Source organism: Plectropomus leopardus, chromosome 11 (genome assembly GCF_026936395.1).
Source record: "Plectropomus leopardus strain MGB_pleo_1.0 chromosome 11, ASM2693639v1, whole genome shotgun sequence".
Lineage (NCBI taxonomy): Eukaryota > Metazoa > Chordata > Actinopteri > Perciformes > Serranidae > Plectropomus > Plectropomus leopardus.
The window spans coordinates 17,009,300-17,036,459 of record NC_142186.1 but is presented as its reverse complement, the minus strand read 5'-3'; the positions used below and the strand labels follow the sequence as shown (position 1 = coordinate 17,036,459).

Here is a 27,160-nt window from a genome sequence, read left to right as displayed (position 1 = left end):
TCACTATACACTCACCTTTGTATACTGCATGGTGTTAGCAGTGGTGTTCCTATATATATAACTAAGAACATTCCTTCAAGTACTGTACTTCAGTAGAATTTGAGGTACATGTACTTCACTTGAGTCTTTCCATTGTATGCTGCTTTATATTTCTAATCCACTCAGTCTGTGCTTTTGACTCCACTACATTCATTTGTTTGCTTTAGCTATTTTACAGATTGTGATTATTAATACAAAATCTAATCAGCTAATAAATTATGATGCATTAACATAGATTAAGCTACCCAGCAACATATAAACTAACTAACATGAGCTCCACATTTACCAGCTGAAACATCATAGTTGTGAACACATTAATGCAACAATGAATGTAGTTCAGTAACATAATGTGTTATTGTGAGATGGGCCAAACTCTGCATATTGAGTACTTTTACTTTAGGTACTTTGAGTATATTTTCATGCAAATACTTTTGTACTTTAACTTCAGTAAAGATTTGAATGCATGACTTTGACTTGCAAAAGAGTAATTCTGTATTGTAGTATTGCTACTTTTACTCAAGTAAAAGCAGTGGTGTAATGTAACTATGTGTTAGTACTTAAGTATTTTTTGCAGTATCTGTGCTTTACTTGAGTTTTTTTTTTCTGTCAACTTTGCTTTTACATTCCTGCATTTCCTAAATAAAATGTCTACCCCAATACATTTTCCCTAAGCATGTAGTTACTTACTACAAGCTAGAGAAGGAAGGACAAATGAAAGAGTGGAAGTGAAGGAAAGGTGATGTTTTGTCTTTTATTTTTTTTGTATATAAGGACCCTGAGTCTGGAATAAAGGATTGGTTGAAAAACTGAACTTTGCTCTTCAAATTGTAAAAAAAAAACAAAAAAACAACAAAAAACTGTTTTTATTGAGGTGTAATATGTGCTCCATTTTTAAGATGGTGTAAGTCACTAAGAAATATACTTCTAACTAACTGTCAAAATTCTGACCACTTGTTTTACTTGTACTTTTACTATTAATACTTAAGTAGTGTGTAGTAAGCTTGTGTATATTCGCTACTGATTTATGCAAACTGACCTCGCGCTCAATAAACCGCTTTTAAAGGACAGTAAATATCAGATATATTGAGACTTTTACTCCAGTAATGTTCTAATAGGTGACTTCAACTTTAGTTATTTTCTGGTAAAAAAAAAAAAAAAAAAAAAATATCTGTACTTTTACTCAGGTATCCTTTTCAGGTACTCCATCCATCACTGATTAAAAGATGTAAGTACTCCCTTCACCATTGCGTGTTTACTACTTCTGAAGTTCTGCAAAACAACTCGTGGCATTCAAATTCCCCACAGCACCTGAACTACCCACTCTGTTCGCTCGCCGTGATTGACACTTTTTCGGTTGTCTTTGTGCGTGGATATCGAGTGGCTTGTTGCTGCAAACTGCTCTGAAAGGAGGAGAGAGACAAGTCCACGGCACCAGACGAGCCTCCAGACCAATGCTTGCTCGTAAAAAGTGCCAAACAGCCAGCAACGACAGCGCATATGTTAGCTTGGAGCTAGCCAGTGCTAGCTAGCTGAGCAGCGGTCAGTGAATGGCTACGCAGAGACCAGCATTGACTCTCTCCCACGCAGGCAAGCAGTTTGTGTTTACTACCTCCCATCACATTTGTCGAGGAATATCCCACACCGGCGTTATTAGCTGTAAAGAAAGTCACATGAGCTGATATTGTAAGCAGGGGTTAGGTTTGTGTGGCCTGTGAGCTAGCGATGTGGCCTACCTGAAGATAACGCCTACATTGTTAGTCACGCTGTTGTTGCCTTTTGATGATAGTTTAACTGCGTACTGAAGCTCCCTGTTTGGTCAAATGTGTTTAAATACATGCTGTGTGACCCGCTGGGTTACGTCTCAGGGAGTTTATGTGTGATCACAGTCAAAAAGCTTTTTGCCCCTGTGTGCATCAGAGGGACTCCATCACATGAAATGTGTCTGCAGGGGAGATGAGAGGCGGGCTGACATTAGCAGCCGCTGTCCATTAGCCAGACCACTTCAGATATCTTTGCATTAGCTGTTACATGCATCTGAAAGCAGGAACTAGAGCTCTGCAAACTTACTCGCACCTTACTTTGAGTCTGGAGTTTGCCCTGCAGGTTCTGCTCTGGATGTAAAGTCAGTGTTACGTGTTGTGAACAAAGTATTCACATGCTTTACTAAAGACAAAAAAAAGCAGCATTTCAATGTGAAACTGCACCGTTGTCAAGTGTCACATTAAACAGCAACTAATTTATCAATTTATTGGTTGGGGTTTGTAGTTGTTTTTTTAAGGAAATAATTCTCCGATTCTAGATTTCAGTCTGATTTATTCTATGTCAAGTGCCTTCTTTTGTATTTAAATCTGCATTATTTAGCCTTTTTAACGAATATTTTATTCAGTTGCTGCGCTCTTATTTGCTTATTTGGGAATGTTTTCTGGTTTCTTTAGTCATCTTTGATAGCAACCAGAGTATCTTTGGGTGGTGAACAAAATAGTGCTGCAACAATGAAATCAGTTAGTTTTCAACTGCAAAGTTATTGGCTAATAGTTTGATAATTGATTTATTGATTCAAGTATTTTTTAAAGAAAAAAAGTCAAATTTCTCTGATTCCAGCCTTGCAGATGTGAATATTTTCTGGGGATTATCTTTATCTTCTTATATCTTTGGGTTGTGAACAATATAAAGCTGCAAAGATTAATCAATTAGTGTTCAACAACCGAATAAAGTGCCAACAAATTTGATTATTGACTTATTTGCTTGAGTAATCTTTTTTTTTTAGGAAACAAAGTCAAAATTCTCTGATTCCAGCCTTTCGAATGTGAATATTTTCTGTTTTCTTTACTCATTTAAACCCTTGGATCTTTGGGATTTGGACAAAACAAGGCATACTTCTAGTCTAGAGTATGCTCTGCTGCAGGTAACATGTGGTCTGTTGTAAACAGAGATAAAGAAAGTATTCACATACTTTTCTTAAGAAAAAAAAAAGCCGTATTGCAATGTAAATATGCTCCATTGTCTACTATCACATTAGCTGGCAACTGATTTGATAATCAATGAATCAGTTTGAGGATTTTTTTTAACGAAAACATTTTCTGATTCCACCTTCTTAAATGGGAATATTTTCTGCTTTCTTTACTCATCGTTGATAGCAAACTGAATAACAAAATACAGCTGCAAAGATTATAATGTAACCTAAAGGGATTCGTGTATGTTTTAGAGACATGTCCAGACTCTGGACAATGTTTTGATGGAAAATCGCAAAAACTTTTTTTTTGTGTGTGTGTGTGGGAAACTTTGAAATTTGCAAAGCATCACATGATAATCGAGCATAAATCTGCACAGGCAAGTTCATAATCTTGCCCATTGATTGCACACAGCAGGCTTCTCTCTTCTCTGGATTTGCACCATGATTTTTCTGTGCTGGAATCACTCGTGAAATACTTGCATTACATAAAGCAACTAAACTAACAAATACAGCGCATCAACTCTTTCTTTAAAGAATTTTAACATAACCAGACACTATGAAGTTACTGCAACAAATGGACATAGCATGCTGTATATACACACCACAATAAGATTACATGTTGCTGTTTTTGTGAGTTAAAGCTTCATTTGTGTCTGTTTAATCCACAGACTCTTGACATGGGGAGTAAAATGTCCTTCGGCAGAGGAAGCAGTGACCAAAATACAGTCTCAGAGTTAACTTCTGTGGCGTCACAACCTCGCAGTCCCATTCATGCCCCTTCGGACTGCAAGCAGGTAGTTAGTGAGAGAGACGAATGGATATATCACCCTAAAGGTTCTGTTTTTATAGTAAACTGCTAATTAAATAGTGGTGCATTTTCTGTATAAAAATGTTTAAACTCGAGGGCTTATTAAAAGACTGTTTTTATGTTTTCTTTTCTTTTTTGGTAACATTTTTAAAAATGTGTAGTTTATATTACATTTTGACTATTAAGCGTGCAGTGAATCATTGTTTATGTTGATGTTGATTCTATGGCATTGAAAAGAAAGAAGGTCCATTCATAAACGATAGAAATAAACCTAAACTCAGATTTAATCATAAAGACATATTTATCAGTCAAGATATGTAATGTTGCAGTTTTGCATGCATTGTCTTTAGCATGTGGTTTTCAGCTGTCTGTATTAGAAGTTTACAGCATACATACAGAAATTAAAGGGAAAGTTTGGTATCTTTTAATCTGAACCTAAATTTCCCATGTTTTTGTGTCCAAGTGACTGATGGAGACAGGAATTTTGGAAATTGGTCCAGGATTGAGTGACACCGCCACAGTCGCATTGGTGTAATCCCTGCAAGCATTTCTGCACAACCAATTTACATCTACTAAAAGTGCTTGTTTTTGCCATTGTTAGGCTCAGATTGTTATTGTAAGTGTCTGAAATACACTTACAGAGAAATTAAATGATTCTCTTTAACCTTTGTTAGTCTGTTGGTTATTGTGGAAATAAGTCATGCCTGCGCAGACCAGCAAAAGGTATCGAAAAACGTTCCATTTCTCCGTAGGATTCTCTTTCCAATATCTTGTCAGACACAACTAATAACAATCTGAGCCTGGCAAAAACAAGCACTTTCAATAGACGTAAATTGACAGTGCAGAGTTGACTGAAGGAGTTACACCGCAGCCTATTTGCTGCAGTGTTCTCTTGTCGATACCCATTTTTCCATAATTTACACGCTGTTTTAGAAGAGTGGTGCAACAATAACATGACTACCTTTGTGACCAGTGTAGCATGTTTTCTCCTACAGATACCCGAAGACAAGAGATGCAGTGAGGAAGACTTAGCCTCCAGGTGGGGAGACGAAATGAAAGCAACAGAAATGGCTCAACCTGGACCTGAATCCCAGTCATCAGTGCACGTGGACTCTGATGGCCTTATTAACTCAGAAACAGTAAGCGAAACAACTCGCCAACTCAGTGAACACTTACCGGCACAGGTAGAGATGGAAGCAAAGTCCGAAATGATTCCTCCTGCAAGTTTGTGCAGCTCTACAACAGACAGTCACGGACAGCCTGTGGAGGCCCGCAGGAAACGCAGGCGCCGTCGTACAATGACACAGTTGTTGACTGAAGAGAAAATAGATTTCGATTGTGCTGGTCTTGATGCGGTTCAGCACGAGGAGATTAGCACGACAATACCGTTGCCAACATGCTTGGAGAACCACAACAGTGACGATGTGCCTAATGATGGGAAAGGAGAAGACGATGCCTCTGAGCTGCCAAAAAGAAGAAGAGGAAGACCAACAAAAGTGGAAGGCAAAGCTCATAAAGCTTTGGTTGCCAAGTCTGCTGCTACTTCTCCCCCTAAAGCTAATAATATCAGTCATTCATGGAGACTGAGGAGTAGAGATGAAAAACACAGTTCAACACAGGATGGAAAGTCTGAATCTGATAGCAAGTTAGACTCTAATCAGACTGAAATGACACTTACAGAAAGTAGTAATACATTAAGCTTTCAAGGTATTAAAAGAAGAAGAACTAAACTGGCTGATCAACAAGTTCCAGCCAAAGTGTCCAGACTGGATGTTTCCCAGGAGGCCTTGTCGCTGTTGAGCAACGATACCGGCTGTCTAGAGGCAGATAAGCAGGTGGAACTAAACACTGACAAACAAGAGACTGATACAGATGGAAAAAGCTGCCAACTCTCCCAGCCTAAAGAGCGTACGACCACTCAGAGTGATGACATGAATGGCAGCGAGGAGTCACAATCACAAAGCAGTCTTGAATTAAAAAAGAATGCAAAATTTAGTGCAAATGTTTTAACATCCTCTGAAAAATCACCTAAACCTGTAGGAGATGTGAAGACGGAGAACATCGAGATGGGGCTGGAACATTTAAATCCTGTGCCCAGTGCCAGAGTTCAAGCTGAGGGTCGAAACAGTCAGAGAAACACTTTCAGACGCAAGAGAGGTGGCAAGAGGAGGAGGAGAATAAGTAATGTTTTGTTACAGAAAGAGCCGCTCGCAGAAAACCAGGATGACACTCAACAAAATACAGACTGTGGTGATGGGGTTAATGAGGCCAACTCAAACGTGATCTACACTAAAAAACGGGGGAAAACTATGTTGAAATGTAGTTACTGTGGTCATGTATCCAAATTCCTCTCTCAGTTCATCATCCATCAACGCATTCATACAGGAGAACGGCCTTTCAAATGCCCTGAATGTGGCAGAGGGTTTAGCAAAAACTCCAACTTAAATCTTCATCTCAAGACGCACAGAAAGAGCCACATGTATCAAAAATGTCCATATTGCAAGATCAAATTCTCTTGCTCGGAGTACGCCGCTCACATGAAGATGCATTTGTTGGACCAGGACTCGGAGAAATCGAAAACACGCAGCAGAGGGAACGACCATGAAATTACTGGTAGTCAGGGACTTCACAGAGCTGTTTCCCCAGAAAAGAGAGAAAGAAAAGTGTGCCAGTATTGTGGTAAAACATTCCGCTTTCAGTCTGCCCTCATAAGACACGTGCGTGTCCACACTGGAGAGAAGCCTTATAAATGTGATATATGTGGCAAAGCTTTCGGTCAGGCCTATTTCCTGCGGGTTCACGAGCTCACACACTGGTCCGTGAAGCGTTACAACTGCACACGCTGTGAAAAATCATTCACTCATTATAGCAATGCAAAAAATCACACTTGTAGACCTGTGGGAAGCAACGAAGATTTGTACCCTGACAGCGTAAAACCTTCACTAACATACACGTGCCACATCTGCAAGAATGTTTTTGACCATCTGCAGGAGTTCAACAGCCACATGAGAGACCACACCGGTGCAAAGCTTTATCGCTGCTTGTATTGTGACAAGCTGTTTGCTTCAATGTCTGAATTTAGCTCCCATCGCACTCAGTGCGGAGGAGATAGACCCGCCTCCAGCTCTGGGATAAAAGAGGACGAGACGGTTTCGTTGATAAAGTACACGGTGCCTGCTCTCAGGTGTTCGACAGGAAACAATCCTGCTCCTCCTCTCGCAGCTGCAAATTGTGAAACACAGAAAAAAACACCGCAGACCATCCGCAAGAAACGCCCTGCAAACTTAAGGAAACCGTTCCAGTCAACAGTCATCCCGGCTCACAATCTCTCACACTTTGTGGCAACGTTAAACAAACTAGATAACCGCTCAGACCCCAGGAGATATTTATGTCCAAGCTGCGGGCGACTGTTCAGACACATGGGCAGACTCCGAGCCCACATGCTCACACACCCCCAGGGTCAAAGTTACACCTGTGCCTGCTGCGGCAAGATTCTAGAAGACTGGAAAAAACTGTGGCATCATCAGAGGATCCATCGACAGAGACGCGGACGCTTCACTTGTCCGCAGTGCGGGAAAGGTTTCCGGTTCGTGGAGCTGTACAAAAAACACATGAGCGAGCACCCAGAGTTCCAGTGGATTCAAGTCAGGCCCAAGAAAGTGTTTCTGCCTTATCAGTGTGAGCAGTGCAGGTGCAGCTTTAAGACTCTAGACCTACTGTTCAGTCACCAGCTCTGCCATTCCTCAACGCACAAGGAATCTGATTTTGATTTATCCGTAGATGATCAATCTACGCAGTCTAACAATAAAATGTTCACCCCTTCCACGAACAAACACATATCTACGTTACGTCCAGATCCTGAGGAACGCAGCTCTCCTCTGGACCCCTTATCCAACTATCCAGACCCAGTAACTGAGGAGTTCCCTTTCTTCAAAAATCAGGGTCTTGATTTGGATAAAACTTCCCAGCGTCCCATTCGCACATACTCAAGATTTTCTTTAATCCAAGATAGAGAAACCAATCTTGACAGACTGGATGAAAATGCACTTGAAAAGCCCATGACTTCCTTGAGAACTGTGAAAAGACACGTGAGCCAAAATGTCAGCATATCCGACGAAGGGTCTGCAGGCGGTGTTAAGTGTGCTGTGTGTGGCGATGCATATCCTGCCATTTCAGACCTCTACCATCATTATTTGCAGCATGCTAGAGGCCAGTTATAATAACCTAGATGGAGATACATTCCCTCTGTGTTTATCAACTTTTTTTTTTGTTGTTTTTTTTAACACGGGGGTCCTGTAGTCCTAGATTAGAAAATGTAGAAACATTGTTACACTCTCTGGAATGTTATGGGAAATGGAAAAAGGATTTGGAAGATTCATTTACAATCGTGTGTTCAACCTGTTTCGCCTGACAGTTCACAGATTCTGAAGATACACACTGAATGTACAAAATAATAGGGGCACTTTGTTTTTGGGTAGTTTGTCAGCGTCAGGTAGAAGCCACTAGCCTTTCTTTAGTCTCAGTCATTACATTTCTGTCCATCAGAGGAGCAGAAGAGATGCAGATAGAGAGAACGTATCAGAAAGATGCCTCAAATATTTTGTACATTCACTAAATTAATGCAGCCCTGGGATGAAATGATCCGATCTTCAACAAAGTATGCTTTTGAAAACAGAAATACTGTATGTAAATGGATGTTTTATGGAAAATAAGTTTGATTAAAAAATATTTACACAAGTAAAACAGCCACTGAAACATTTTGAGCCCTGCATCCTCCTGGCATCTTTATTTTATAACTTTGAAAAGTCCCCTGCACTGATGAGAAGGGTGGACGTCACACCCTTTTTTGTTTGTTTTTTTTAAACCCTTATTACTGTGAAAATTGAGTTTGGCTTATGTGACAAAGAACTTGTTTCAAAACTTTTTTTTATTACATGTCGTGTGGTTAGTGAATATTACGACCAATTAATTGGATAATAGCTGTTGAGTTTCACAAATTCTGACCTCATCATGATTCGTGCATTTGCGTTATGACCATTGTGGGTTTATTATCAAATGTGCACATTTCAAATCTTGCACATCTTTATTTGACTCTTGATTCTTGAAATGAAATTGTTACTCAGAATGTTTCAGATGAAGTGTTGTACTGACTTCAGACTTTTTGTTTTGCTCTCCAGCAAGGACATGTATCGGCATTTTGTATCTACATTTTTAAGTGAATATCAGCTTTACTCATGCACGATTGTCAAAGACTTACTCTGTTATGGACTTGTAATATGATGACTGAAATAGAGTAAATTTTCTAGAAAATACACTAACAAACGCACATTTAACATCCATTATTGTTCTTCACTGCCTCTCAGAAACTACATCTTCATGCTTCAGTGTCAGGCTTGATTTTGTTGGAATCTTGAAAAAGAAAATAGTTCATGAGATGTTTCCCAGATGGACACCCCACTCTGTTGTATATGATTTATGCTATAATTTGTCTAAAAACCAATAAAGGTCATTTTTGTATTGACATGTGATCATGTCTGTTGTTTTTAGGTCAGAATTTTCAGCTGAGAGAACCATGAGATCTTTTATGGGAGACACTACAGGTGAACAGGGTAAACTTTTAACTAAAACATACCACCATGAAACTTCGCCAGTGGATCGCTTGAAGTAAGACAATTATTTTTTATATTATATGTATTGTGAAACTGTATATTTAAACACTGTAAACTTCAACTAAATGCCTAGTCTCAATTAAACGGCCAGTCCCTTTTGATAGCTCGGTGTGGCTACACATTTTGACAAATAAATGTCTGTCTCAATTAGAGGCCCGGTCTGGTTGCCATGCAGGTCATTTTTATAGAAGTTCTTTGGATGTATAAAACTGGGCTGTTGGCTTCCTGCTGGAGATAATATTAGTCAGCTGCTTGGTTCATGCATACAAATAGGATCCAAATGTAGCCTTGACTTATTAAATATGTACTGATTTGCATATATATCTAGAACAAAAATCTGAACATTGGATAAAGCCATGTTTAAAATCGTGTTTCACTTTGTTGTCATTTTAGAGTCAAAGTGTTTTAAAGGGGGCTTTTAGATATGTGTTACCACTCCATAAATCTTATTTTAAACAATCTCATTTCATTTTGTGGAAACCGCCTTTAAAAATACGTCTTGTAATATTCCATACATATTTAAACAAAACAAAACACGAGGGTAAAATTTTAGCTAAAAGACACCACCATGACATTTCCCAAATTGATTATTTTCTGTAAAGAAGACACATAATGGAAGGAAAATATCCCAAAATCTCAAAATTGACCTGTGAGTGAAGAAACTGTTCTTACCTGGGGTGTCTCGCCCTTAATCTACAAATATTAAGTTCAACATCCTTTTTTATATTTATATAAAAATAGGAATAACTTGTGAATGAACATAATGAATCCTGGTGGATGGCATTGACTGCATTCATTACTTGTATTTTTAAAAATCTGTGTTTAGGGTTTGTTTGCTTCATAGAGCTTTTTCAGTCTGTATATTTTATATTTGAGTCAAGCGTGATAAGTTTATAATATGCAGTGCTCAGCCAAGAAGTCCAATAGATGAGGTATCTTTGATTCTTTTATTTATTAAATGTTTACACAGTTTTCTGCTTCATAACAAATGACTGTAAAGAGACTTTAGTTGGAGGCCATGGTGTTACGAATCCAGGAGTTGTAGTTGCAGACCTTGGCGTAGACTCCAGGCTTGTTCCTCTGGGCGCAGCCGTAACCCCAGGACACCACACCCTGCAGCTGACCGTTGCACACCACGGGGCCACCAGAGTCACCCTGAAAGGACACAGAAATAGAGGACAACATGTGAGCAGAGGTGTTCTGATGTTTGGTGTCAACTGTAAGAAATATGCTGACTTTAGGTCGTACCTGGCAGGAGTCCTTGCCTCCCTCGAGGAATCCAGCGCAGAACATGTTGGAGGTGATCTGTCCAGGGTAGGAGGACCTGCAGCTGCTGTCGCTCAGGATGGGGGCATCCAGGCACCTCAGACGATCAGGGTAGTAGTCTAGAGAGGAAGAATGACAACATGTGTGAGTATTCATCCACCAGCATGTGGTAAAATGACCTTCCAGGTGTGACTACGTTGTGTTTTACTGACTTCCAGAGCTGCTGGTGTTGCCCCATCCAGAGATCAGGCAGCGGGTTCCAGAGCTGGCACAGCTGGAGGGCAGGGACACGGTGCGGACGTAGCTGTTCAGGGTGGCGGGCTTGCTCAGCTTGATCAGCATGATGTCGTTGTCCAGGTTGCGGCTGCTGTACCTGGGGTGACGGATGACCTTGGCAGAGTTGATGAACTGCTCTGTGCCCTCGTTGACGGCGATGTTGTGCTCACCGAGACGCACCTGGACGCGGCTGCAGAGAGGGTTAAACTACATGTAAGTACTGTGACACTTCACCTGTAAAGATGTAATCAGTATCTCTGATTTCATTGGAACAGGGTTTTAGAAAGACTGTGGGCCTAATGTGTGTGTGTGGAAACTAATGTGTGCACTTACGACTTGTAGCAGTGAGCAGCAGACACCACCCAGGTGCTGGAGATCAGGGAGCCTCCACAGAAGTGGTAGCCAGAGTTCAGAGAGACCTGGTAGGGCGCAGAGTGCTTTCTGCACTCATAGCCTCCAACAATTTTGTCATCCTCAATGGGAGCGGCGTCTGATGGAAATACGGAATGTAACTTAGTGTATTTTTGCAGGGCAGTACTTTTCAAAGAAAATAACCTTTTCCTCATACATAAAATGATCAAAATGAAAAGTAACACGTTTAGTCTCCATACTCACATGCCACTGCGAACAGAGCCAGAAGAATGAAAGCCTTCATGGTGGTGTCCGTGTCAGCCTCGGTGTCGGCTCAGCTGCACTGCAGGTCCTTTTAAACCCACTCTGTCCCTCTGCTATCTGATTGGCCAAGAACACGTTTTCGTTTTTATGGTTATCTTGCTGAGTAAGGTTTGTGAAAACACATCTGGAAGACGAGAGTCAACATATTGATTATATGAGCTTTTGTCCCACCTACAGTCACGTATGCTTAGTTTGTAAGACCGATACATTATTGATCTCTTTAAAATGACTGTAGGAATCATGCTAGATTATATATTAACCTCAAAATGCCTCTTTGTCTTAGAACATTGCTTCCACACAGTACTCAGTCGTCGTACTACCGGTCAAGTGCAAAAGCTTGTATTTCTTTTATGATGTTTATTTTTTTACTCACACTTTCAGTTAGAAATATTTATTTTCTTCACTGCTTTTTGTTCTCCGGAATCATGAAACACTGATTAAAACAAAAAATCCAAACAATATTAACTAGTGTCAAATTGACACATTGTCTATTTTTATGGAGTCTAATTGCAAATGTACAGCAAATTTCCTCTGTGCTATCATTATCACACATTATCAGTCATGTTTAGTTCATCTCTGTGTTTTTAAGGGGAAACAATACTGGGGGTCAACTGTTTTTCTGGGAATATTTGAATTGTTTGATTTTTTTTTAAAATAGTAGTTAATGTTGTAGTGACACAAACTGAATTTTAATTTGAAATTATGTTTTTCCATAAAATGTGTTTCATTAACCTCATTTGTCACACTGGTAAAAAGAAGTAAACACATGCACTGGGGCTGGCATAATATCAGCTTCCTAATAAATAATGATCATGGCCAAAAGAATTCATGACAACAATATTATTGTGATATATAGACAGTTTAAAAACAATTTTAAAAAACAGTATCAGTCAAAGTCATTTTTAAATTTGTTGTGCATTTTGCCTATTTTTTGACACAGAAATTACACAAAAAATGAGTTTAGGGAGGTGGAAAAAGAGTCTATAACCATAACTTTAATCTTAATGGATAGTGGAAAAGCAACCAGATGGTGTTGGGAGAGGGGCAAAGCAAGAAAGGAAATACACAGAAATTCTTGAGGCATTATATGTGTATTATTACCATAATATAAATATTTCCTTTTTAAATATCATGAATATCGCCATTACCGCTATATCGCAAAACCCCTTACATGCATATACATTTCTCAATAACAGTGTTATTTTGTTATAATTTATATCCAATGCATGACAAAATAAGCACATATTTATGATCCAAGGTGGTGAACTACCTTAAATTGTAATCTATTAAAATGCATTTTAGTTGTGAGAGTACAGAGACTTATGTATTTATCTTTTTTTCATGACGTATTATCTCTCTAAAATTGGTCAGAAGTATTCATCATGTGGCAATTTTTTGTTTTTGATTAACGGAGTTCTGTTTATATAAATACATGCACAGACACACACACACACACACACACACACAGTATATCTTCTGGTCATTTCTAAAGAGAGATTACTATTTCTCTTATTTTCCTTCATACTGATTCTCTATAATGTTAAATCAATGTTTTATCCAAAAGCACAAAACAGCAGAGAGTGATGATATGAATTGTTTATTTTCTTGAGGCAGGTGTCATTGTAAGAGATTCCTGAGAACAATGTTTCCTCCAGTAAAGTGACTTTAGTTGGAGGCCATGGTGTTACGAATCCAGGAGTTGTAGTTGCAGACCTTGGCGTAGACTCCAGGCTTGTTCCTCTGGGCGCAGCCGTAACCCCAGGACACCACACCCTGCAGCTGACCGTTGCACACCACGGGGCCACCAGAGTCACCCTGAAAGGACACAGAAATAGAGGACAACATGTGAGCAGAGGTGTTCTGATGTTTGGTGTCAACTGTAAGAAATATGCTGACTTTAGGTCGTACCTGGCAGGAGTCCTTGCCTCCCTCGAGGAATCCAGCGCAGAACATGTTGGAGGTGATCTGTCCAGGGTAGGAGGACCTGCAGCTGCTGTCGCTCAGGATGGGGGCATCCAGGCACCTCAGACGATCAGGGTAGTAGTCTAGAGAGGAAGAAAGACAACACGTGTGAGTATTCATCCACCAGCATGTGGTAAAATGACCTTCCAGGTGTGACTACGTTGTGTTTTACTGACTTCCAGAGCTGCTGGTGTTGCCCCATCCAGAGATCAGGCAGCGGGTTCCAGAGCTGGCACAGCTGGAGGGCAGGGACACGGTGCGGACGTAGCTGTTCAGGGTGGCGGGCTTGCTCAGCTTGATCAGCATGATGTCGTTGTCCAGGTTGCGGCTGCTGTACCTGGGGTGACGGATGACCTTGGCAGAGTTGATGAACTGCTCTGTGCCCTCGTTGACGGCGATGTTGTGCTCACCGAGACGCACCTGGACGCTGACTGCAGAGGGTTAAACTACATGTAAGTACTGTGACACTTCACCTGTAAAGATGTAATCAGTATCTCTGATTTCATTGGAACAGGGTTTTAGAAAGACTGTGGGCCTAATGTGTGTGTGTGGAAACTAATGTGTGCACTTACGACTTGTAGCAGTGAGCAGCAGACACCACCCAGGTGCTGGAGATCAGGGAGCCTCCACAGAAGTGGTAGCCAGAGTTCAGAGAGACCTGGTAGGGCGCAGAGTGCTTTCTGCACTCGTAGCCTCCAACAATCTTGTCATCCTCAATGGGAGCAGCATCTGTAACACAAACAGTCAGTTATACTGTAACTGTTTTAAGAGCTTTAACCCCCCCTGTTAAAACTTTATTACTACAAACAAGAACTTACAGGCTGCAGCCAACAAGGCCAAAAGAATGAAGTACTTCATGATGCACCAGCTGATCCACACACAGCAGGAGCAGCAGCAGCAGGTTTATATACATGCAGACAGCTCTTTATCTGACTCTCTCTCAAGGTTTTTTCCATGCCCCTTGCACAGTGATTAAACATTATCCCACCTGGGAAACAGCAGCATGGACAAAGAGGAAAGCACACACATTTCCATTAGTCAGTCATTTTTAAGATGACAGATATATGTGCAGCCCTCAACCCCGCTACCTTCATATTAACAGGCCACCTATGTATTAAGTAATAGTAATACAAATGTATTGAATAATGAAGGATTTTTTTTTTTTTTTTTTAAAAAGAGAGATAGACAAAGATGAAAGTTGAGACACAAGACACAAGTCATGTTAAGCTGTAGGTAATTCTGGGGGGTTATTTTTTAAAATGTATTATAATTATATGAAGGATTGAGTAAGTAATTTTCCAAATATAATTAAAAGTTGTATGATATACAACATGTTATTTTAAATATTATCCTGATTAAAACAGCCATTTTATCAAACGTATTTATTTGAGCATTTACATGGAAAGATATTTTTTTTTTCAGGGCTGTCCTCAACAAAAATGATAAGATATAAGCACAATTAGAAATAACACTGAACAAAAAATAAAAGTAACAAGACCATTTAACATTTATCAAATATGAAAAAAAACAGGCAGCAATGACAAAATAAAACAAAGAGACAAAAAACAGACAACAAAAACAAAACAATGGGTATCAAGTAATAAGACACACAAAATCAGGAGGTCATACTCAAGACAGAGCTTGAAATGAATCAATATAGTTGACAGAAAAGTGTTAGTGTCTGTGTAGCATTAGACAGAATTATAGAGAACGTGTTGTGAACATGTAAACTGATGATATAATAAGAAGACAGAGCAGTTTTAAACAAGTGAGATGATATGGATTGAATATTTAGCCTACAGGCAGATTATTCCAGTCAGAAGGAGCTTTAAACATAAAGGACTTTTTAGCTAATTACTTAGAGACTGTAGGAACAGAAAAAAAGAGCTGTGTAAAGTGTCTCAACTGATAATTCAAGGTAAAACGTACCATAAACTATTTTATAAACTGAGGGTGATTGGAATGTATACATTTCAAAATTCGTCTTCAGTTTCTTTTTTAGAAGTTGGCAACATCAATCCAAAATATTCTGGTGCATATGTAGTGAAAAAAAGTGAAATATTATCTCATTTTCCAGTCCACAGAAATCATATTTATAATGGATTAATGGATGAACGAATGAGCTTATGAATGAAAACATAGCTTATTATGAACACACAAACAAAAGTACAGTGTTTGAAAAGGAGTAGGTAGAAGTAAAACGTATTATATCCCTGCCCCTTTCTCACCTTTTTGTTTTAATTCATATAGTACTTCAACAAATTCACATTTTCCTTACAACCGGTGTACAAACAACCACCCCTAGTTTACTTGCCACCAAATGAAATAAATAAATAACTACCACGGGTTCATTTACAATCCAAATATCCCCCAGTGTCACAAAATAAATAGAAACACCCCTAACACCACCTTTCTTAATCGACATTTAGCGTGAATATTTCTCACGCAAGCTCTACTCTACAAATTCTATATATTATCTCGAAATTTGCCTCTTGAAGCTTATTATAAGAGAAAACAAAACAAAAACAGGACCTGTACAATAAAGATATATTTACTAAACATCTCCAAACTTTGATTGGTCGTGAACATACCCCCTCGGTGACGTCATTAGTAAGCGACTGTCTTCGGTTTGTGTATCGGCTGCTGACTTAACAGCTGCACCAATTGTGTTTTGGTTTTGTTTTGCCTCCCATGTGCAGTCATCACGAGGTAAGAAACACAGCAGCGGCGGCTCTGTCATCGTGTGTGCTCGGTTGTCTGCTGTGGTTCAGCCGGAAGCTTCCCCTCACGCTGGTGTAGCCTGTTAGCTAACAGCTAGCTCCATTGCAAGATCAGCACCTAATGTATGCGGAATGCGCAACCATTGCGGATGTGGTGCAGAAAAAAATGCGCATCGATGCGACAGAATATAAAAGTCAGTCTCGGGGATAAAAACAGACACGGGTGTGTTAAAATGCTTCACAGTTGTAAGCAGTGTTGTGTTTTGTTGTTGTATTTCAGCTCTGGAGGCGATTCTCTGCCTTGATGGTGCAGATCACTGTACAACAGCTGGATGTTTAGATGCAGCTCCTCTCGTGCTCCAGGTGTTTTTACACCGCGTATTTATGTTCTCAGTGACATATCCGTGTAAATGAAAATGATAGAAGTGGGTTTGAGTGGCTGCAGCTAGCTGTAAAAGTCTCTGGACTTCATGTTGTGATCATACAATATGAACGTGCCTCTCACCAAGCTGCAACAATGACCTGATTCATTTGAAGAATACTGTTACAAAAAACTGTTTTTAATTATACTTTAACTCTAATTATCCCTAAGAAATCAGTGTTTGTGGCAGCTGTAGTCAAAGCAGGTTCATCATTTATCTGATACAGTATAGTAAAGAGCTGCAATGTCCTTAGCATTAAGCTCATTTACAACTTGAACTTGCATTAATGGGGCAGCAGCTGCCAGTATCAGAATTGGCCCGCCAGTCAGTTCTGCTGTAAATCAGGTCTGACCCATGACTGAGTACTACGAGGAGGGGGGGCTGCTGTACGAGCAATCACCTCCCATGCACATCAAAGTGGAGTCTCCGGAGGGACCCTTTGGAGGGGGAGCCTCAGAAAACGGCTTCCCCAGGGAGGATGAGGACTCGGAAGGCAGCTGTGACCAGAGCAGCGGACTGCCAGGGGGTCTCCCCTTCAACGTGGTAGTGGTGCATCCGAACATCATGGCACCTGGCATGTCCTCAGACGACCTCTTGTCCATTGAACAAAGTAAGCCTGAATGAGATTAAGACCATTATGGGAAGGTGGATAGCGTATTTCAGTGTTTATTTGTATAGTTCTGCAGAACATGTGGCTCCTCACGGGAACAGCACACAGAAATATTTCATCAAATAATTTTATCAACAGTGTAAAAAAGCACAGCCAGGATATGCACTAATATACATTATATCTAAGAGGACATTTATCGTCATAAAATAACAAGACTGAACTCAAATCAGGATGAATTTTGATCTTAATGCTCCTTGTCTTTCCTAAAGTAGTAATAGTTGTATATGCCCTGGCGTAGCAGAGTGCAAATAAAACACATTTCTCTTCCTCACACATTATATTTAGCTTCACTTGATATTTTTCCTTTCCCTTTTGGGCTTCTCACCTCTCTCTCCACAGACAGAGCTATGTCAGCTGCACTGGCTGCTGGCGGTGCAGGAAAAAGAAAGAGTCGCTTCAGTGGAGCAGAGCTGGAGGTGTTGGTGTCAGAAGTCACTCGGTGTGAAGGAGAGCTCTTTGGTCCTGCGGGGAGGCTCCGGCGGCGGGAGAGAGAGCGCATCTGGGCAGGAATCCTAGAGAGGGTCAATGCCGTGTCCAGAGTCCCGCGCACCCTCAGAGAGGTGAAGAAACGCTGGGACGACCTGAAGAGACGCAACGGAGGCAGGCTAGCGGACGCTCGCCACCGCAGCTGTTACCTGCCATCCAGCAGGGGAGCCTCGATGCTTGGCCGTCCGTCCCAGACAAGCCCCAGGCTTCAACAAGCCAGGCAAAAGCAAAGCACCAGACCAAAGCCCAGTTTCCCATGCTTCCCTGACTCTGATACAGGTACAAAAAAAACTTTTCAATTGGCTTTTTTTATTTGTAGATTCAATAGATGCAACTAATATCTGCTTGTGTCCACTTACTTTTTTTTTTTTTTTTTCAGGCGTAGGAGTGGAAGGGTCAGAGAGAGATGGTTTGGAGAAAGATGAGGACAATCCTGAGCGTGATAGAGAAGTGGGAGAATCTGAATGTGAACCTGTCGACAACAGCATGGAAGACAAATTGGGTTTAGGACTGGGTCTGGGCATAGGACCACCTCCTCCATCAGAACGATGGCTGCCTCCTTCCCCCCTGTACAGTGCGCCTTTCCTCAATGGCAGCCCTCAGCCCAGTAGTCCTCAGCCTTCGCTTGGAGCACAACAGGGTCCTCTTGAAGCCCCTCTGCGCAGCTCCTGGCTGGAAGATGAGCTACGTGGGTTAGGCGAAGCAGCAATTCAACTGGGAAATCGGGTAGAAAAGAGCCTGCGGGAGTTTGGGGAAGGTTTCAGGCAGGACATGAGAACACTTGTCGCCTCACAAGAGGCACTAGCAGTCAGTCTACAACAAAACAATGTCCTCTTGCAAAGGCTGTTAGGAGTGCTTGAAGCCCAGCAACAACCGCAGCCGCAGCAACATCGCGCACAACAAGCACACCAGTCACAAACATCTCAACAGCATTTACAGCCACAGCCAGCTCAGCAGCAGCAGCTACAAAATACAGAACAACTGCAGCAGCAACAGCGGATTGAAGCACCACTGCAAACACACCTACAGCATCAGCAGCCACATGTTGTACAACCACAGTCACAACAACATCAAACACAAATACAGCAGCAGCCACAAGTCACCCAGCATTCGAATAATCAGTCAGCAGTGGCGGTGGCTCCTGCACCATCGTCACCTGATGTACATGGCACTTTTCCCTCTGACCCACCCACAAACACAAATGACAGTGTGCAGAGGCCGCGGCGAGGAAGAGCTGTTGATCACAGGCGCAGAAGACGACGCTGAGGAAGAAAGCACTAAAAATCAAAGTGCACATCATGCATATTTGGTGTTTCAAAATGTGACGAGAAATTGTACTCCTTTTCTATTGACAGTATTTCTGTAAAAATAATGTTATTTGGAGTTTTAAATCAGAAAATTGTCTTGCACTTAAGTTTGTCTTCAGAGAGGACTGAAGCAGATAAGAAATTAGACACATGAGATAATCGGGTGGCCTTAACATTAGCTTGGTTCATGCGCTAAAAGACTTTCCTGAAAAACTGTTGCTCTATGGAGGACAGCTCCACTTACATGAGACTTTCAATACCCGGACAACAACATACTGTAGGTGCTGATGTTTAATAATGCATGTCACTGTACATGCTTTGCAGCCGAGCTGCAAAGCTCTTGATGCTCTTACTAGTTCAGTACTGTCTAAATTCTCCTGATACACTAACCACATTGTCACAAAGTACTTGTAATCTGCAGTTGTTACCATATATTGTAGTTATACAGCTATTGTAATTACCTGCTAATGTATGCTTGTGCTTTTTAACAGTTTCATGGAAAAGTATGACTTTTCCAGCTTTGGTCAGACAATAAAGTTAGACTGTGTTCTGTTCAGTGCGTTTTGAGACAACAGTGATACATTTTAAAAACTTGCCAGATTTTGATGAAAAACAAAAAAAAAAACCTTCCAGCATAAACATCACGGTAGGCTTCAGAATTTAATTCATATGTTTCTGGTGAAATTTAAAAGCATACATAAGTACTGTATGTAGGGGCTATTTATTCTAATCTTGCATGCAGTATGATGGATGTGTTTGTAGATAGTTGCAAAGAAACAGCATATGGCCACCATCTACGTAGTTTTGCACAATCTATATTTTGTAGATAGCAAACTGTTCCAATGAAATGTAACTAAACTTTAATAAAAGTCATAAAATGCACTGCAATTATATCAAGCTGATCACTTGTGGATTTGTCACACAGGAAAAAAAGTAGCGCTGATTATTATTATGAAGTTTACTCAGTTGTAAAGAGAGTGTTTGGTGTGTAGAACAACAAAGCCACAGCCGTAGCAGAAAGGGGAATTTATAATTTAAGGCTGCGAATTATAGTTTCTAATATGATGAATCACAGCTGGTTGATAGTGATGGGTGTTTTATTTTGAAAGTGGGGACCGGAAATGTGATTCCTTGTGCAGGCTGGCTAGCATGATCCTAGTGTGTTCTGGACAAGGGGGTGCATGGGTGAAACATGGCCGCCGTAGACCCATCGGAGTCTCCGAAACGACAGAAATCCCCTGCGGAGGAGGTGGAAACATCTGGGGAGAGAAGCGAGGCGGTGGAGTCGGGATGCAGCTCAAATCAGAGAGATGAAACTACGGATAATAAAACCGCGGCGAGCCCCGACGATGAGCGGAGAGCCAGTGTTGGTAACGACGGCGGTGGTGTTGCCAGCCATTCTGAGGTTAGTGTCGAGTCCGGTGGTGCTGGAGCCGAAAAAACGACATGTAATTCAACGGAGGACCTAACAACGGCTGAAAAAATGGCCGAGACTCCTGGCAGCGAGCAGCAGGCTTTCGACTGGTCTGAACCCGAAGACGACGATGAAGAGACGAAAACACACCGGGAGAAAAATGATAAGTGTGGTATGCTAACATTGTTAATGTATTTTACACTTAGCTTTAGCCTCCAGGCTAACCTGAACTGCAGCTCTCACTACCGGTGAAATACACACCACAAACTCTGCTAATGTTTATCACCATAACAAAAAACAGCTAGCATCCCGCACTGTAGGTTGAGATTTGCACTTACAGCTGTGTTTGTTAGTTTGTTGGATGGACAACAGATCACAGTTTACTGTTTGTTTCTGTTTGTATAGTTATTATTATGATGTGCTTTTCTCTTTCAGACCTGAACAGTGTTAAAGAAAGGGTGCAGCAGCATACACAACTTGATGATGATAGTACGGATGATGCAGATGAGACTCTAGAGGAGGAAGCATCACACGCTGATGAGGGGAGCCAAGAGAAGGAGCTGGTGGGAGAGGTGGACAGGACAGAGGACGTGGTGGAAGACGGTGAAGAGGCAGAGCGAGGAGAGGACGCTGATCCCACAGCAAAGCCCAAAAAGTGCCGCTTGGTGTGCAAGGAGTGTGGGAAGAGGTTCACCCGCCGCGAGACATTCAACCTTCACCGTCACTTCCACGCACACGAGGATGAGCTCACACCTCTCACCTGCAAAGAATGCGGCCTTACCTTCCAGCACCGCAGCAGCCTCATCAAACACAGGAACGAACATAAAGAGAAGGAGGAACGGCTTGTTGCGTCAAAAGCAGAGGGGAGTTTTGAGTGTGCAGAGTGTGAGAGGACCTTCTCAACAGTGGATAAGCTGAGGGACCACAACTGCTGCAACACAGTAGAAAAGCCTTACCACTGCCCCCTGTGCCGCCAAGAGTTCCAGTTCAAGGTTTCTATCACTAAGCACATGATGATCCACTCACACGAGAACAGCATGGGCCGCCGCTACCAGCAGCGATGTCACTCCGCCTTGAAACCCTATGAATGCCCAGAGTGCGGCTTGGTTTTTAAACACTACTCCGTCATGGAAGACCACCGTCGCAAGCACACAGACAACACGCGTTCACACTTGTGCAATATCTGCGGCAAGACTTTCAAGTACAGCAGCCTCCTCCATCAGCATCAGTATCTGCACACAGGCCAAAAGCCCTTCCGCTGCCCCGAATGCGGCAAAAAATTTGCCTTCGCCCAGAACATGAAGGCACACTGCCGCCAGCACAGACTGCGTGAAACCAACTCCTCCACTGAGCAGCCCAGCAAGCAGGCTCCAGCGTCCGTACAGGAGGCCGTCAGAAGGCCGGGGAAAGAGAACACGCACCAGAGCGAGGAACTGAAACGCACATTCAACTGCCCCCTTTGTCCCCAGACCTACGGGTCCCCAGCTCACCTGAGAGCGCACATGCTTATCCACGAGGCCGAGTATGAGATGCAGGAGAGAACGCCCAGACCCCCGAAAGAGATCAACAAGCCCTGGGAAAAAGGACACACCTGCCCTCACTGCCCGTGTATTTATCGTGATGAGAACAGTTTAAATATGCATCTGGCAAGTGCCCACAAGTCTGTAGCACAATATCCAGAAACGGTGGCAACACCACCCAAAAATAAATTTACTCCCATAAGCAGTGACAATGTACAGGGGAAATGTAGAAGTGATGGCATAAGTATTAAGTCATACAAGTGTTCAGAGTGTGGAAAAACCTTCCGCCACCGCTCAGTGTTAGAGCTGCATATGCGCATACATTCCAAGGACAAGCCTTATCAGTGCAAAGTGTGCGGCAAGGGCTTCAGATTCGGTAGCTACTTACAGCAACATCTCATCATCCACACAGGCAAGAAGCCATACAAATGTCCCGACTGTGGGAAAGACTTTGCATTCCTGCAGAACATGAGAACACATCAAAAGCTGCATCAGGAAAAACCGTTCCGCTGCACCAGCTGCCGCAAAGGCTACAGCGACGAGACCCAACTGCAGCACCATATGCTCTCGCACAATGGTGACAAACCTCACAAATGTGACTTGTGCGACAAGAGCTTCGGGTTAGCCTATCTGCTCCGTGATCACATGAACACGCACACAGGAGAGAGGCCTCATCGCTGCGATGAGTGTAACAAAACATTTTCTTGGTTTAGCAGCCTGTTAGTGCACCAAAAAATCCACGCTCGTAAACGCCAGGGTTTCAGCCAGTATAATTCTTTCCCGATGGGTGCCAGGATGAGAGGCAGGGGCAGCAGGGGGAGGAGAGGGGCGAGGCCCATTTGGGGCTTTTCTAGATCATTTGGAAGCTCTGGGATTGTTAGCTCTCAGCCGACTCTGTATCCAGTTTCATTACTGAGAGATGCTGAGCACAGAAGGGCAGCCCAGCCACAGTCCTCCATGCTGTCACCGCGGATGGATTTACAGGGTAGACAGCAGAAGGAGCCGTGGCTGACTGAGCGACACCCTCAGCCGGTGCAGTGGAAGGTGGACGGCGGAGAGGTCATGCCTGTCCCCTCGTCACAGCAGCAGCACGCAGCTCCACAGCAGACGCAGTTTGACAGCGCACCGCAGCCCGCCCTTCAGCACCACCATCAGAGAAGTCCAGGCTGGGCAGATAGCCCTTTGATATCTCAGTCAGGCCCCGCATCTGCTCAGAGCTCAGAGTCATCACACATTAAAGAGAGCGCAGCTGCTATCGTCAGCTCCGTCACGGCAGCTCTGCCAAAAAAATCCAGCCCATTGTCAGTGAGTGAGATTGAGCAGCACAGGCAGCACAAGCTTGTCGCTTGGAGTAGCACACCCACATCGACTGTGCTAGCTTCCACAAGCTCGCTGCAACATGATTTTTCTAATGCCTCGTCTTACCAAGACGGGGCAGCTCTGTGGAGCATCAGACCTTCTCTGCTAACAAATTCACGGAGCTCTCCAAATAAGCTCGGGCAAGAGCTCCAGCTGCCAAGGTGGGCAAGCGCCCCAATGTCAATGCAAAAGGAGCCTTCCACACCTCCTAAAAAAGAGGACACTAGAATGTGGGAGATGAGTAATCCTCAAGTAATACCGTCGACTGTTAGCCAGCCAGAGAAGTCGTGGAACGGCTGTGAGCTGCAAAATCAGTGGGTCTCAGGCTTAGCAGGTGCATCCACCTCAGCTCAAATAGACCAAAGCAGTGCTATGCCAATTTCAACTCCTGTTTCTCACGGGGTAGGTAGCACCTTGTGGGACATACAAACACCACCAGGAATTCCAAAGACTATGAACTCTTCTGAGAATTTAGTAAATACTCAAGATTTCCAGCTGCAGCAAAAGCAGGTGTCGTCGGGCTGGGCCAGTGTACAGAGTCAGCCAACGACACAGAAGGTTCCCATCTCCATTCAATATGAACCTCATCGTTTTGGCCAGGGGTTGGGATCGCCAGTTTGGGGCTTCCAAAGTAATCAAACGCTGCTAACTGGGCAGCTCAAACCAGGGAATGGGCAGGAGCTGCAGCAACAGCCAATGGCAACGGGCACGCAAATAATCATAAACCAGCCTTCTCCCTTTTTCTCACCTCCACTCGCTCCGCTCCCTCCTCTCGCTCTGCCTGGCCCACACCCTCTTCACTCTGTCGCAGTTGGCCCGCTTCCAAGACCTCCACCCCCAAATATTTTTTTCACTCCACAGGCAGTAATGAGCGAGAGGCCACACATAACACAGACCCTGCCCCTACCTCAGCTCGCCCCGCGGACAGAACCTCACAAACTTGGACCCCGTTTGCCTTTTGCCCCAGAACGGCTTCTCCAGTGCATGATATGCGGGTGTTCTCTTCCCCGGGAGCTGGATCTACAAATGCATTACTTGCAACATGCACAAGGAGAGATTTGACATTTCTACACTAGCAATTAGACTTAGTTAAGGTTTTTATTTGAATTTTTACTGAGTGGAACCTCATTTATTTGACCCTTACTCAGACAGTTTGACCAGTTGAGTGGATGGGCATTAGAAACAAAAAGATTAAATGTAAAACTTGATTTTAGTCTGCACTCTTGATGCACATTTAAGGGTTTTAACCTCTTAATTAGACTGTTGAGTTTGTAATAAAGGGTGTATACATGATGTGCCATTTAATTAGTTTCACTGTCTCTTTAAATGCATTTAAGTTATCCAAATACTTGCCTGGTTTAAACAACTTGTGAAGGTGCAGATTAATGAGGTTCTACAGCCTACATTTCATTTATTGCCAATGACATTTAGATTTAGATAATATTAGTACTTTTTTAGTACCATTTGAACTGTGTTTCTTCATGTACAGTATACTGTGTGCCTTTTATGAGTACAGTCTGCATGTCTGCTGTCTTGGTATTCTAGGCCTAGTTTGTGCTTAAGGTAGACTCAACAATGTGACCTCACTCCCAAAACACAGAGCAAGTCTTTTTGAGATACCTAAAGAAGCGTACGTTTTTGTTTTTGAGGAGGAGAGGATGGGGTTGTTGTGCTCATAGAAAACATCTGTCAGAATATAAAATGGACAGCTGACTACACACATTATGACCCTGTTAAAAATGACTAATAATCACAGGGCTATTGGCTGGATCCAAAAATGTCTCCAGTGATGTTCTCATCATTGTCATTTGGTCAAAGTATCTGTAAACAAAATGTGACGGTTACATGTAAAGGTCATTTCACAAAAGAGTTTTGCTGTAAATTCAACTCTTGAGTGATCATTGGGAACAGGGAGAAAGTAGCGTCATCACACACTTATTGACGACACTGTTGTCAAATATTGAATTTTTTGAATAAATTAAACCTGGATTTATGTGATGTTTTGTCATTAATATTTATTGCAATGACAAGACAAACATGAAACTGATTATGTAAGATGTGTGTTGCTCCAATCAGTCCAGTCCGAATTCAGCGAATTTGTGGCAACGTGTCATAACTGATACTCTTTATAATTAGATTTTAGACAAATTACTGGGTGGCAGTACTTTGCACCTACTGTAAACTAATATTACAGTGTAAAGTGTATCTCTTACCAAAATGATTATTTCAGATTGGAATGTACCCATATTTATAAATTTATGTCCACTTTTGAGTACAATGCAATGTATTTTTTGTGAATACTGAATGATTTCATTCCATAATACTGTAGATTTAGCTGAGTACAGAGTCCTATCTCCTCCATTATGATAATGGGCATTTGAGTAGCTGTGGTGGCCCACTAACTGACTGAAAATCTTCATTACTACTGTAAAATAAACACACGGTCCATTTGTACAAAAAAACAACCGTCCCTGTGCGTCTTAACATTTAGCGTCTTAAGTTTCAAAAACATGTGCCCTTCTACCTCTATCCACTGTTTTAGCATGGAAAGAAATAGAATTTTCCCATGATGTCTACATATTGGATTAAATAAAACCTGCCTTTGATTACAATGTTGTGATGCGCAGTACTTGTCAGGTGAACCTAATTCAGGGTTAACCTTCAGCATTTTAACATCCGTATCACAGAGGACTTATTAATGCAAACTTACTAACGCAAAAAGACATAAGAAAAAGGATTAAATCCTAGTTTGGAAAGTTTTCATATTCTAATGGATGAATGTTTGCCCCTTTACCTTTGGTTGGTGGAGAAAATTGCTGTAAAAAAGTGACATAGACAGTATGAAGTGTTATTATCAAGTATTAAAAGGTTTTGGGGATACTTTGTTGTTGTCAATTTAACATGCTATTGTTTTGATACATTTCAGCGAAACTATAGGTTTAAACCGATTGAAACGTAATGTAAATTTCCTTTCTGTATTATGTGTCCATAAAATATTAAGGTGATCACAAGAAGTGTTTGAAGGAACCTTCAAGGAATTTCTGGGACAAAAAGGCAAGGCAAAAAGAAAAAAAAAGCGAGGGAAAAATGTATTAATAATTATAATTATTACATATTAAAAATATTTTTAAGAATTGTTCTCTAAAACTTTTTTCCCGTAAAAAAAAGAACAAAAAAACTAATTTTTAGGTAATTTTCTTTTTTACGAAATTCTTGCTACTTTTGGGTCAATTCTTCTTAAGGTGCTCATTGCCTTCTCTCCTATGTTTCTGAAAAAACTAAACCCATTTCCTCCTTTCAAAAGGATTAATTACATGAAGCTCCTCAGTCATTTTTCCCTGACAGCAAAGCCCATTTAAAAGCACATATTTTGTATGCAAACTTAAAAAAAAAAAAAAAAAACACACTCAATGAATTCTTCAAACAAACATACAAACATACATACAATGACATTATGTGCTCAACAAACCAAGGGGGTTCATGTAAACAGAGAAGAAATTAAAGAAAAGAAAAAAAGATAACATGAATAATGAAAAAGTAATATAAAATCAAAATACTGCCTTTTCTGTTCATGTGGAAATTATCAAACACATTGCTCCTCATTACTGCCCTTT

General features: G+C 41.7%; 5 protein-coding genes across 8 annotated transcripts; 3 read left to right on the top strand and 2 right to left on the bottom strand.

The window, feature by feature from the left end:
• The first annotated feature begins 1,323 nt into the window (after positions 1-1,323).
• Positions 1,324-9,321, top strand: LOC148188232 (uncharacterized). The gene is made up of 3 exons (XM_088084101.1): positions 1,324-1,626; positions 3,661-3,786; positions 4,796-9,321. The coding sequence occupies exons 2-3, from the start codon at positions 3,670-3,672 to the stop codon at positions 8,018-8,020; spliced, it is 3,342 nt and encodes a 1,113-aa protein (XP_087940227.1). The 5' UTR covers positions 1,324-1,626; positions 3,661-3,669; the 3' UTR covers positions 8,021-9,321.
• Positions 9,322-10,402: 1,081 nt separating this feature from the next.
• Positions 10,403-11,738, bottom strand: LOC121946116 (trypsin-3). The gene is made up of 5 exons (XM_088084122.1): positions 11,627-11,738; positions 11,345-11,501; positions 10,948-11,201; positions 10,718-10,854; positions 10,403-10,624 (listed from the first exon to the last, which is right to left on the bottom strand). Exons 1-5 carry the CDS (start codon positions 11,664-11,666, stop codon positions 10,475-10,477), a joined length of 738 nt encoding a protein of 245 aa, XP_087940248.1. The 5' UTR covers positions 11,667-11,738; the 3' UTR covers positions 10,403-10,474.
• Positions 11,095-20,146, top strand: LOC121946096 (uncharacterized). 4 transcript variants are annotated; one of them, XM_088084111.1, is made up of 4 exons: positions 11,095-11,224; positions 16,649-17,400; positions 17,800-18,225; positions 18,326-20,146. In XM_088084111.1, exons 2-4 carry the CDS (start codon positions 17,145-17,147, stop codon positions 19,210-19,212), a joined length of 1,569 nt encoding a protein of 522 aa, XP_087940237.1. In that variant the 5' UTR covers positions 11,095-11,224; positions 16,649-17,144; the 3' UTR covers positions 19,213-20,146. The 4 variants fall into 4 exon arrangements, with proteins under 4 accessions (XP_087940237.1, XP_042346461.2, XP_087940238.1 ...); XM_042490527.2 differs by lacking the exon at positions 11,095-11,224 and adding an exon at positions 16,218-16,357; XM_088084110.1 differs by lacking the exon at positions 11,095-11,224 and adding an exon at positions 16,247-16,562.
• LOC121938118 (trypsin-3) lies at positions 13,268-14,597 on the bottom strand. Its single transcript, XM_088084126.1, has 5 exons — positions 14,467-14,597; positions 14,221-14,377; positions 13,825-14,075; positions 13,595-13,731; positions 13,268-13,501 (listed from the first exon to the last, which is right to left on the bottom strand). Exons 1-5 carry the CDS (start codon positions 14,504-14,506, stop codon positions 13,352-13,354), a joined length of 735 nt encoding a protein of 244 aa, XP_087940252.1. The 5' UTR covers positions 14,507-14,597; the 3' UTR covers positions 13,268-13,351.
• A 203-nt stretch (positions 20,147-20,349) lies between the features above and the next one.
• Positions 20,350-26,158, top strand: LOC148188231 (uncharacterized). The gene is made up of 2 exons (XM_088084100.1): positions 20,350-20,839; positions 21,103-26,158. The coding sequence occupies exons 1-2, from the start codon at positions 20,446-20,448 to the stop codon at positions 24,606-24,608; spliced, it is 3,900 nt and encodes a 1,299-aa protein (XP_087940226.1). The 5' UTR covers positions 20,350-20,445; the 3' UTR covers positions 24,609-26,158.
• Positions 26,159-27,160: the final 1,002 nt, after the last annotated feature.

What these genes read in the sequence shown, in the direction of transcription:
- LOC148188231 (XM_088084100.1), top strand. Translation starts at nt 20,446, where the DNA reads ATGGCCGCCGTAGACCCATCGGAGTCTCCGAAACGACAGAAATCCCCT. An exon ending in GGAGAAAAATGATAAGTGTG is followed by an intron (nt 20,840 to 21,102) that starts GTATGCTAACAT and finishes TTTCTCTTTCAG; the next exon opens with ACCTGAACAGTGTTAAAGAA.
- LOC121938118 (XM_088084126.1), bottom strand. Translation starts at nt 14,506, where the DNA reads ATGAAGTACTTCATTCTTTTGGCCTTGTTGGCTGCAGCCT. An exon ending in GCTGCTCACTGCTACAAGTC is followed by an intron (nt 14,076 to 14,220) that starts GTAAGTGCACAC and finishes CTCTGCAGTCAG; the next exon opens with CGTCCAGGTGCGTCTCGGTG. An exon ending in CAACACCAGCAGCTCTGGAA is followed by an intron (nt 13,732 to 13,824) that starts GTCAGTAAAACA and finishes CTTCCTCTCTAG; the next exon opens with ACTACTACCCTGATCGTCTG.
- LOC121946096 (XM_088084111.1), top strand. Translation starts at nt 17,145, where the DNA reads ATGACTGAGTACTACGAGGAGGGGGGGCTGCTGTACGAGCAATCACCT. An exon ending in CCTCTTGTCCATTGAACAAA is followed by an intron (nt 17,401 to 17,799) that starts GTAAGCCTGAAT and finishes CTCTCTCCACAG; the next exon opens with ACAGAGCTATGTCAGCTGCA. An exon ending in CTTCCCTGACTCTGATACAG is followed by an intron (nt 18,226 to 18,325) that starts GTACAAAAAAAA and finishes TTTTTTTTTCAG; the next exon opens with GCGTAGGAGTGGAAGGGTCA.
- LOC121946116 (XM_088084122.1), bottom strand. Translation starts at nt 11,666, where the DNA reads ATGAAGGCTTTCATTCTTCTGGCTCTGTTCGCAGTGGCAT. An exon ending in GGCTCTGTTCGCAGTGGCAT is followed by an intron (nt 11,502 to 11,626) that starts GTGAGTATGGAG and finishes TATTTCCATCAG; the next exon opens with ACGCCGCTCCCATTGAGGAT. An exon ending in GCTGCTCACTGCTACAAGTC is followed by an intron (nt 11,202 to 11,344) that starts GTAAGTGCACAC and finishes CCCTCTCTGCAG; the next exon opens with CCGCGTCCAGGTGCGTCTCG.
- LOC148188232 (XM_088084101.1), top strand. Translation starts at nt 3,670, where the DNA reads ATGGGGAGTAAAATGTCCTTCGGCAGAGGAAGCAGTGACCAAAATACA. An exon ending in CCCCTTCGGACTGCAAGCAG is followed by an intron (nt 3,787 to 4,795) that starts GTAGTTAGTGAG and finishes TTTCTCCTACAG; the next exon opens with ATACCCGAAGACAAGAGATG.